This window comes from Budorcas taxicolor, chromosome 12 (genome assembly GCF_023091745.1).
Source record: "Budorcas taxicolor isolate Tak-1 chromosome 12, Takin1.1, whole genome shotgun sequence".
Taxonomy (NCBI): domain Eukaryota; kingdom Metazoa; phylum Chordata; class Mammalia; order Artiodactyla; family Bovidae; genus Budorcas; species Budorcas taxicolor.
The window spans coordinates 72093437-72105544 of record NC_068921.1 but is presented as its reverse complement, the minus strand read 5'-3'; the positions used below and the strand labels follow the sequence as shown (position 1 = coordinate 72105544).

Sequence of the window (12108 nt, the reverse complement as noted above, 5' to 3'; positions counted from 1 at the left end):
TAGAGTTGAAAAGTAGACAGGAGAAATGTTTATGTTTACATGCACATTTTCTTAAATTATAAACAAAGTTAATATAAGGTATTATCCATATGGAAAGATATTTTAGAATATTGAATATTAAACTTCTCATGCCTCTTATTTTACTTCTGATGGTAAGTTATTTAACAGTGTCTTTTACTTGTAACTCACATGCAGAGGAAGTGATGAAAGTTCAGTACTGGATTCAAATCCCAGCTCTGCCATGTGCTGATTCTACTGCCTTGGCCAAAGTATTAACTGCACCAGTCTTCATCTGTGTCTGGCCATGAACTTCTTGATAGACTGTCTTGCTCATTTTTGAATCTCCCATTCCTAGAACAGTGCTTTTGTGATAGATATTCAGTGCTTACAGGATGGATGAATGGATAGGGAAGATGGAAGGAAAAAAGGAAAGAATAAATGGAAGAATGGACTGATGGAAATCATGAATCTTGTTTGTCTATTCTTGAGAGACATTCTTGAGAATTAACAATGATGATTATAAAGCATATGAAACAGTAAATCTTCAACTCACAGCTATTTTTATTTTCCATTTCAAATCCAAAGACTGCTATTGTAGTTATGGGATGATTTCATGGATCTGATGGTCACTGTAGCCTTTGTTACACTCCATTTATATGCGAGGGCATCCCATCTCTCAAACCTTGTGAATCTGTCCACTTGAGGCTGTATTCATGAAGCAGTTCACTTTAAGATACTGTATTTTGTTTTAATGCCTATTAAAAGAGTTTTAATGAAGTGTATTATATTTGCATTTTTAAAGTGTTTAAAAAGTTAAATTCTAAGTTCTTATACATTATCAAGCATTGCAACAAACTATCACACTTCTGTCATTCCCCCACCTGAAAACTCCCCTTATAAAATATAATAAGTTAGTAATGTCAACAACAAAAAAATGTACAATGTGAGGACTCTGGCCCAGGAGACAGCATTTCAGATTGCTCTGAGAAACTACTCCAAAGAGTCGAATGTCAGTGTTATATGTGATTGTGAAAGGGAGTATGTGCAGTCAAGTACACATTTTGGCAGAGGCTTGTTGCTAATCATGAAGAGCAGATATTGCTGTTAATGATTTTAGTGCTTTTCTAGATATGAGGAGATGCAAGAATTGGGGTAGGTATGAGAAGATGCAAGAATTGGGGTCACAAAAATCTTCTCCTAAAAGTATCTAAGTATCTGAAGGCCTATCCTGCCAATTTTTCCTAGGGCACAGAGTGTCTCATTCCGAGTCTCCACCCTGTACTCCTTTTAGGATGTGTTGAAGGTCAGTGGCTGAATTGGTTTGTGGCCTAGTTCTTGTAGAAGCAGAAGGCAAGTGCCAATTTTTAGTAGGTTTAGGCTCAAAGTACATTGATCAAAATGATCTTTCTAGCATTTATATTATTAATCCTATTGTTTTTTGAGATCATTAAATTTTTTTTCTGGCTTTGAGTATTTTAGATATTAGCCAATTCTAAGAACTACTCATCTCAGTGGCATTTATTTGTTTTTGACAATGTGAGAGAAATTGGAAGATTTACCATTCATTCGAATTTGAATAAATACAGTAGAAAGTTGGACAAGGACTAAATATTAATATTTTCATTAAAATATATGAAGTCTTTATAGTCAGAAAACTCATTTTTACCAACTCTAAAGTGGTGATTTTTAAAAGCTGTTGCTGCAGAATGTCAGGTTGTTCATTGTATGAAGTAATGAACCTTTTGATCTCAGGCTGCCTCAGCCTGCAGCAGCTTGAAGAAGGATTTTGGTTCCTTGGACAGAGATTGAAGTCAGACTGAGGCATAGAAAGCTCTGAATTCCAGGTACTAGGCCTCGAGGACCAGTAGCCAGTGACAAGGCCCTGGACTTCTGACTTTGTATAAATGAATTTACACAAGCAGATGGAAAGTAGTGAAACAAGTAAAGTGCTTGGTAGGAAGGAAAATGATAACGTGTAGATAGTCCCATGGGCAGGCTCAGAAAAAGAGTGGTACACTTGTGATAGGTAAAATCACTTATATGGGGCATTTTCTCTGGGTTTTCTTTGGCCAATCATCTTGTTTTATCTGACTCTGAGTCTGTACTTGGTTTTTCTTAAGGTCCTCCCATGTGGGTGCATATATCCCTTAGCCAAGATGGAACCTAGAGAAAAGGCTTGTGGGTAGGTTGACATCACATACAATGGGGTGGTGACTTCTCCCTATTTGACCTCCAAGGAACATTTCTGCACATGTATAGATAGGAAGGTCTCCTTGACCTTGAGAATGAGAAAATATGGCCTATTTAACTTTTATCTGGGCAGAGATCAACTTCTCCTCCCTCCTGCGATTGTCTTCTTCTTGGAATATCTGTCCAGAGAGGCCAAACTCCAGCTGGGCAGCCTGGCGACCATCTGTCTCCTGCCCCAATTTCATGTACTTATTTACTTAGTCTTTGGCATGAGAGAGACCTGTGTTTTAAAATTGTGTTTTTTCTTCTTCAATGTCAAGAGGAGTAGTAATATGTTCTATGTTTAAGTAAAATTGCACATTCAGGACATCTAAATTGGCATGCCAAATTATAGGACATTTTGATAATTAGGTGGATGTGACAGATTCAATTATTCTTGACCTCTTTTTGAGAAAGCTGCCCTTCAGTTCAGTTCAGTTGCTCAGTTGGTCTGATTCTTTGCGACCCCATGAATTGCAGCATGCCAGGCCTCCCTGTCCATCGCCAACTTCTGGAGTTCACCTAAACTCATGTCCATCGAGTTGGCCAAGCCATCCAGCATCTCATCTTCTGTCGCCCCCTTCTCCTCCTGCCCCCAATCCCTCCCAGTATCAGTCTTTTCCAATGAGTCAACTGTTCACATGAGGTGGCCAAAGTATTGGAGTTTCAGCTTCAACATTAGTCCTTCCAATGAGCATCCAGGACAGATATCCTTTAGAATGGACTAGTTGGATCTCCTTGCAGTCCAGGGGACTCTCAAGAGTCTTCTCCAACACCACAGTTCAAAAGCATCAATTCTTCAGTGCTCAGTTTTCTTCACAGTCCAACTCTCACATCCATACATGACCACTGGAAAAACCACAGCCTTGACTAGATGGATCTTTGTTGGCAAAGTTAATGTCTCTGCTTTTCAATATGCTATCTAGGTTGGTCATAACTTTTCTTCCAAGGAGTAAGCATCTTTTAATTTCATGGCTGCAATCACCATCTGCAGTGATTTTGGAGCCCCAAAATAAAGTCTGCCCTTAGCAGTTAACAAAAGATTAGTGGGTAAATGGCCTTTATGAGACTTAATAAAACATTTCCCACTAAATAACATGGGATGGATTAAGTACAATACCTAGATGTGAGAAACAACCTGTGTCTTGCTTAGTTTCAGCATATTTTCTTAAGATACATTTATTCTAGTAGTGGTAGTAGTAGTGTTAGTCACTCAGTTATGCCTGACTCTTTGCAACCCCTTAGCTCACCAGGCTGCTCTGTCCATGGTATTTCTCCAGGCAAGAAGACTGAAGTGGGTAACCATTTTCTTCTCTGGTGGATCTTCCCAACCCGAGGATGGAATCTGGCTTTCCTGCATTGGAGGCATATTCTTTACTGTCTAAGCCACCAGGAAACCACTTAACATCAAAACTGTTTTCCTAGGTATATAACTTAGGCCAATTGTTTCAGACTCTTCCTTCCCTCTGAAACTATTAAGCAAAACCACTAACAGGTAGAAAGGCAGAGTTAAGAGCCCCTTCCTCTCCCTTTCAGTTTCCAGTTAGTGGACATATTAATGAGCAATAAAGTGGCTGAAATGTAGGCAGTTGGAAAAAGAGAAAGAAGCAAGGAAAGATAAATTGTGACAAAAGAGATTCAGATCGTCAGCAATTCAGACTGGGCTTCCCTGTGTGCTCTGCCAGGCTGTGATCACTGGAATTTGGAGCCCAATTTCTTTCTTGCTTCTTTAATCTTATCCAAAGAGAAAACTAGATTTCTACAGATTTCTTCTATGCAAAGCAGCTCTGCTAAAGCTGCTTAAGTAGCAGCTCTTTTTGCCAGCCTTTCACTCTCAGAATAATAAACTACAACCACAGCCAAATTCAAGAAGCGTCTTAAACTCTCTGACAAGAGACTCAGTGCTCTTTTCAGTTTAGTTCAGTCTCTCAGTCATGGACGACCCTTTGTGACTCCATGGATTGCAGCACGCAGGCCTCCCTGTCCATCATCAACTCCTGGAGTTTACTAACTCTTGTCCATTGAGTCAGTGACACCATCCAACCATCTCATCCACTGTCATCCCCTTCTAATCCCATGTTCAATCTTTCCCAGCATCAGGGTCTTTTCAAATGAGTCAGTTCTTCACATCACATGGCCAAAGTATTGGAGTTTCAGCTTCAGCATCAGTCCTTCCAATGAATATTCAGAGCTTATTTCCTTTATGTTGGACTGGTTGGATCTTCTTGCAGTTCAGGGGACTCTCAAGAGTCTCTTCCAACACCACAATTCAAAAGCATCGATTCTTTGGTGCTCAGCTTTCTTTATAGTCCAACTCTCACATCCATACATGACTACTGGAAAAACCATATTTTGACTAGATGGACCTTTGTTGCAAAGTAATGTCGCTGCTTTTAAATATGCTGTATAGATTGGTCATAACTTTTCTTCCAAGGAGCAACCGTCTTTTAATTTCATGGCTGCAGTCACCATCTGAAGTGATGTTGGAGCTTAAAAAAATTAAGTCAGTCACAGTTTTCATTGTTTCCCCATCTGTTTGCCATGAAGTGATGGTACCAGATACCATGACCTTAGTTTTCTGAATGTTAGGTTTTAAGCCAACTCTTTCACTCTCTTCATTTGCTTCCATCAAGAGGCTCTTTAGTTCTTCTTCACTTACTGCCATAAGGGTGGTGTCATCTGCATACCTGAAGTTATTGATACTTCTCCTGGCAATTGTGATTCCAGCTTGTGCTTCATCCACCCCAGCTTTTCTCATGATGTATACTGCTTATAAGTTAAATAAGCAGGGGGAAATATACAACCTTGACATACTTCTTTCCTGATTTGGAACCAGTCTGTTGTTCCATGTCCAGTTCTAACTGTTGCTTCCTGACCTGCATGGTGTTAAAAAAAATTAATGCATGTTTAATTTTCTTAAAAGTACATAGAAATCTGCATACAGACTTCTCAGGAGACAGGTCAGGTGGTCTGGTATTCCTATCTCTTGAAGACTTCCACAGTTTATTGTGATCCACACAGTTAAAGTCTTTGGCATAGTCAATAAAGTAGAAGTAGATGTTTTTCTGGAACTCTTGATTTTTCAATGATCCAGTGGATGTTGGCAATTTGCCCTCTGGTCCCTCTGCCTTTTCTAAAACCAGCTTGACCATCTAATGTTTCACAGTTTATGTACTATTGAAGCCTGGATTGGAGAATTTTGAGCATTAGTTTACTAGCGTGTGAGATGAGTGCAATTGTATGGTAGTTTGAGCATTCTTTGGCATTGCCCTTCTTTGGGATTGGAATGAAAACTGACCTTTTCTAGTCCTGTGACCACTACTAAGTTTTCCAAATTTGCTGGCACATTGAGTGCAGCACTTTCACAGCATCATCTTTCAGGATTTGAAATAGCTCAACTGGAATTCCATCACCTCCACTAGCTTTGTTCATTGTGATGCTTCATAAGGCCCACTTGATTTCACATTCCAGGGTGTCTAGCTCTAGGTGAATGATCACACCATCATGATTATCTGGGTGCTCTTTTAGCAGCTGACATACTCCAGGACCCTAAGGAAATTTCAAAAACATTTTCCCCCCAAATATTTCTCAGTTTCTATCAAACCAACTTGACAATTAATTTGCTGTCATATCATTGCCATCTGGTTTATATGACATAAACTTACTTTTTAGCTAAATTGTGTTTTATTTTTTGAATCAAGGAATCTCTGAACTTTGAATGTCCGTATAAATAGCCCTCAACACTCAGAATCTGAGCTAAAAACACTAATGATATTAACTGTAAATGTCCTTGGCAAATATAAAATGCTACAGACTGCCGAGTGCCCCTAATCATAGTCTAAAGCTTTCATTTTCTTCCTTTCCTAATATATAATAATAAAAGGTCAGACTAGTGGAACAAGAGGGAAGGGGACAGGCCAGAACATTTAAAAGATTGAGGTAGCCTTTGAGGATATGGCATAAAATGGTCAGAACCAACTAGGTGCAAGATGGCGGAGGATTTAACTTTTAGTAGACCTTGACCTCATTATATGCTCATTGTAATACTGGTATGCTAGTAATAACTGACACACCCACAGGTGCTATGACAGTTACAAGGCTGACCATAAAAGGAAAAGAAGGTGGGTGGTTGCCCAGTTTCTGGATTTCCCAGCCAGTTTCTCAAAATAGTTGGAATAATCCTCCCACTCATTAGCTTATAAAATTAGGCAGACCATAAAAACTAATCCCACCATATTTCAGGGCCTCTCGCCTTCTGAGATGATCCACACTCTGTCCCTTGAGTGTGTTTTTGCTATAGCCACTCTTGCCTTTTGAGATGGCCTGCAGTCTGTCTATAGAATCTGTATGTGTGTGTTCAGTCACTCAGTCATGTCCAAGTCTTTGTGACCCCAAGGACAGTGGCCTACCAGGGTCCTCTGTCCATGGGAGTTTCTAGGCAAGAATACTGGGGTGGGTTATCATTTCCTTCTCCAGGGAAAGAAAATATAGTAATAGCTAAATCAGTGAATTCTTTGAAAAGAGGACTCAATAAATTTAGCTGAAATAGAAGAATCTGTCATGAAAACACTGTAAGAAGGTAGTTTTCCTAAGACTTTGTGATTTTTACTACAATAAGGTGAAGAAGAAATCTGTGGACCAATATTCTAGTACATATTCTTAAGGCTTCCATACCATATAAGTACTGAGAGTGACATTTTTGACTAATAAGTGTTTTATTGGAACACATTTTTATCAAGTATACAATAGAGATACAATAGAATCTTTATCTCTTTAAATAAATCCACTTCTTACCTATCAGTGTGTCTCTCATTGAATTCTTTCTGAGCTGAGACATAAAGCACCTGAACTTCAGTACGTCCAGACACCAGGTGAGTGATTCTAATTAAAAGAGAGTGGGTTCAAGTCCCAGTCTTAGGTTGCACAGTTTCACTAGGATTTTGCCTGGTAAAACAAAGTAATCAAACTATTTACACACCTCAAGGCCTACCACCTAAACAGACTCTCTCCATTTTTCTCCTCCTGCCCCTTTCCAAAATATTGTGTAAGTTACAGTATGTTACTGGGATACATTGCATGCTGCTAATGGGTTTCTTTCCACTGATTAACAGGTTTTGGATTCAGGGACAGTGAAAGAATATAGTCCACCACATGATTTGCTACAAAAGAGTAAGAGCCTATTTTACAAGATGGTGCAACAACTGGGTGAGGCTGAGGCCACTGCGCTCACTGAAAGAGCCAAACAGGTGAGGCTGCTGCAAGGAGTTGTAATTGAAGTTTGTCTACAGGGTTCACACTCTTCACCTGGTCTCCACCAGGCATCTGCTAACAAGCACTCTGTGCCCTTTTCAATCAGAAGCCTCTGGAGACTAAGCGTCATGACTGAGTCTTAATAATACTTTGCAGGTTAAAGGCAGGTCTGCTGAGAATCTGCAGCAGTGCTGGGGGCGGGGTCAGAATGTGTGCAGTCATGTGTGCATGAGAGAGGTTTTGTATTGCAGAGTCCAGGTGGTTGGACTCTGGCTGTAGATTCTTACAGAGCATAGAACACCCTGCAGATCCTTTACTTTTCTTTCTGATAGGTGTTCAGTACATTTTTTCAAATTTAAATATATTTTTAATTGGATGATAATTGCTTTAAAATATTGTGTTGGTTTCTGTTGTATATCAACGTGAATCAGCCATAGGTATGCATATGTCCCCTCTCTCTTGAGTCTCCCTCCCACCTCCCACCACATTCTACCCTGCTAAGTTGTCACAGAGCAGCGGCTTTGAGCTCCCTGCATCATACTGCAAATTTCCACTGGCTATGCCTGTGTCTCCATTGCTGCTCTGCAGATAGGTTTATCAGTATCATCTTTCTAGATTCCATATATATGCACTAATATATAATATTCATTTTTCTCTTTCTCACCTACTTCACTCTGTTTAATATGTTCTTTTTTTTTTTTTTTAGGTTTTGTTTCTGACTTGGTTTCTTTTTTTTTTTTTTTTAATACATTCTTTTTTTTAATATGTTCTTAATTCGTCCACCTCACTAGAACTGAGTCAAATGCATTGCTTTTTATGGCTGAGTAATATTGTGTATATGTACCACAACCCCTATATCCATTCATCCATTGATGGACATTTAGGTGGCTTTCATGTCCTAGCTATTGTAAACAGTGCTGCAGTCAACATTGCGGTACATGTGTCTTTTTCAATGATGAAACCGTACCTCAGGGTATATACCCAGTAGTAAGATTGTTGGGTCATATGGTAGTTTATTCCTAGTTTTTTGAGGAATCTCCATAATGTTCTCCATAGTGGCCATATCCGTTTACATTCCCACCAAGACTGCAAGAGAGTTCCCTTTGGTTCACACCCTCTCCAGCATTTGTTTGTAGATTTTTTGATGCTGGCCATTCTGAACAGTATGATGTGATACCTCATTGTACTTTTGATTTGCATTTCTCTAATAATGAGAGATGTTAAGCATGTCTTCATATGTTTATTAGCCATTCGCATATCTTCTTTGGAGAAGTGTCTGTTTAGGTTTTCTGCCCAATTTTTGATTGGGAAGTCTATTTATTTATTTATTTATTTTGTTATTGAGCTGAATGAGATGCTTATATATTTTGGAGGATAAACCTTTGTTAGTTGTTTCATTTGCTATTATTTTCTGCCATTCTGAGGGTTGACTTTTCACCTTGCTTATAGTTTTCTTCACTGTGCAAAAGCTTTCAAGTAGGTGCCATTTGTTTACTTTTGCTTTTATTTCCATAACTCTAAGAGGCAGGTCATAGAGGATCTTGTCAAAGTGTGTTCTGCCTATGTTTCTCCTCTAAGAGTTTTTATAGTTTCTGGTCCTACATTTAGGTCTTTAATCCATTTTGAGTTTCTTTTTGTGTATGGTGTTTGGGGGTGTTCTGTTTTCATTCTTTTAAAGGCAATGCCAAAGAATGCTCAAACTACCACACAATTGCACTCATCTCACACGCTAGTAAAGTAATGCTCAAAATTCTCCAAGCCAGGCTTCAGAAATACGTGAACCGTGAACTTCCTGATGTTCAAGCTGGTTTTAGAAAAGGCAGAGGAACCAGAGATAAAATTGCCAACATCCAATGGATCATCAAAAAAGCAAGAGAGTTCGAGGAAAACATCTATTTCTGCTTTATTAACTATGCCAAAGGCTTTGACTGTGTGGATCACAATAAACTGTGGAAAATTCAGAAAGAGATGGGAATACCAGACCACCTAAGCTGCCTCTTGAGAACTCTGTATGCAAGTCAGGAAGCAACAGTTAGAACTGGACATGGAACAACAGACTGGTTCCAAATAGGAAAAGGAGTACATCAAGGCTGTATATAATCACCCTGCTTATTTAATTAATATGCAGAGTACATCATGAGAAACGCTGAGCTGGAAGAAACACAAGCTGGAATCAAGATTGCCGGGAGAAATATCAATAACCTCAGATATGCAGATGACACCACCCTTATGGCAGAAAGTGAGGAGGAACTAAAAAGCCTCTTGATAAAATTAAAAGAGGAGAGTGAAAAAGTTGGCTTAAAGCTCAACATTCAGAAAACGAAGATCATGGCATCCGGTTCCATCACTCCATGGGAAATAGAAGGGGGAACAGTGGAAACAGTGTCAGACTTTTTTGGGGGGCTCCAAAATCACTGCAGATGGTGATTGCAGCCATGAAATTAAAAGCCGCTTACTCCTTGGAAGAAAAGTTATGACCAACCTAGATAGCATATTCCAAAGCAGAGACTTTACTTTGCCGACTAAGGTCCATCTAGTCAAGGCTATGGTTTTTCCAGTAGTCATGTATGGATGTGAGAGTTGGACTGTGAAGAAAGCTGAGCACCAAAGAATTGATGCTTTTGAACTGTGGTGTTGGAGAAGACTCTTGAGAGTCCCTTGGACTGCAAGGAGATCCAACCAGTCCATTCTGAAGGAGATCAGCCCTGGGTGTTCTTTGGAAGGAATGATGCTAAAACTGAAACTGCAATACTTTGGCCCCCTCATAAGAGGAGTTGACTCATTGGAAAAGACTCTGATGCTGGGAGGGATTGTGGGCAGGAGGAGAAGGGGACGACCGAGGATGAGATGGCTGGATGGCATCACTGACTCGATGAACGTGAGTCTGAGTGAACTTCGGGAGTTGGTGATGGACAGGGAGGCCTGGCATGCTGCGATTCATGGGGTCGCAAAGAGTCGGATACGGCTGAGCGACTGAACTGAACTGATACATAGATGTCCAGTTTTCCCAGCACTACTTATTGAAGAAACTGTCTTTTCTCCATTGTATGTTCTTACCTCCTTTGTTAAAGATAACATGTCCACAGGTGCTTGGGTGTATCTCTGGGCTTTCTATCTTGTTCCACTGCTCTGTATTTCTGTTTTTGTGCCAGTACTGTGCTGTCTGATGACTTTAGCTTTATAGACTGAATTCAGGAAGGTTGATTCCTCCAGTTCCATTCTTCTTCCTCACGATTGTTTTGATTATCAGTACATTTTGGATGTAAGTGCTATCAAGGAACAGCTAGGAAATTTGAGAGTTGGAGGGGAGAAAGGTGGCATATTGTTCATTGGATCTAGAAATATCTACTGGGGAAAGGTGTAGGTCACCTCTGTTTTCTAATTTGTGAGAAAAATCCTACATGATACTAATATCATTTTCTCCATAAGTCTTTGTTGTTTAGTATTACGTCCAGTTAGAGTGTTGTTCTGTTTGCTTTACCAAAACCTCTATTTAGGCAATCTAGAGGTCTCCTTTCCTGTGATGATACTGTCTGCTTGCTCAGTCTTTGCTTTATTACCTGTATCTCTTCCAATTCAGCTAGAAATTGGTAGAATTCAAAAAATCAAGCTGGCAAAGAACTGTCCTATTTGGGGTCTCATCTTACATTTTAGAGAAGTTGCTTGGTTGAGTTATTGTTAAAGCTTTAGATTCTCCTTTCATTCTTGGGACCAATTATTCACAGATCACATTTCTATAGGCCCTCTAATGGCTTTGCTGCACAAATTGAATGCCAGGATCTTTCATATATTTATATATGCCAGCATTTCAATGCTTGTCAGTGAAAGTTTATAAAATATAGGGATTACAACTGAATATTAACATATAAATTTATTGTGCTCATTTTATGTGTGAAAATGAGAAACCTTGTGCAAACGCTGGGTTTCCTTAGCTTCTTTGTTACTCTGTTTTTAAATTATCTTAGATTTTAAGTCAGTAAAATGATTTTGCTTTTTAATTTACTATAGTAACAAAGCATATCTGTTAATTAGAATGATCAGAACTCTAGTGAATCTGTAGGTTGTTTGGCATTAAGCCCAGCCCCACTGAGGATTCTAATGTGATTACTTCCTCCATAGAATAAGCGCATCCCTGGGTTTTTAAATTGTGCCTCCAGTAGCTATGTGATTGTTTAATATGAAGATGTGGACATCTTCCACATGTATTCCAAATGCGTTGCCTTAGAAAGGAGGACTTTAAAATGCTTTAAACATTTTTTTTTAATTTTTAATTTGTCATTTTTCCCCTTCAGGTGCCCACCAAAAAGAAATAACCAGATGTTACTCACAGTGGTCATGTGGTTATGAATGCTTCCAATGGACAACCCTCAGCCTTAATGATTGTTGAATCAATGCTGTGATTCTACTATGATGTCGTCTATTGTAAAAGTATTTTTCCAATAGTTTTTTCACTGTAAAAACTATATTATACTTTTTTTACACTAGTCCCAAATATTTACACATAGATGTTAATTTGGATTTATTTTCTCCAATTTTACCCAATGATTTCAAGCTCTAACAAAATGATTTACTATTTTTATTTATACGTTATACTAATTTTTTTTTTTACCCAGATCAGAGGTGAAGGCC

The 12108-nt window shown here is 39.0% G+C and overlaps 1 protein-coding gene across 1 annotated transcript in view; it reads left to right on the top strand.

Moving 5' to 3' along the window:
- The window catches only part of LOC128057593 (ATP-binding cassette sub-family C member 4-like), a 182887-nt gene extending 171008 nt beyond the window's left edge, over positions 1-11879 (top strand). The window contains 2 exon segments of the mRNA XM_052650042.1: positions 7341-7475; positions 11772-11879. Of these exon segments, the coding sequence (XP_052506002.1) occupies positions 7341-7475; positions 11772-11879 (243 nt within the window).
- Positions 11880-12108: the final 229 nt, after the last annotated feature.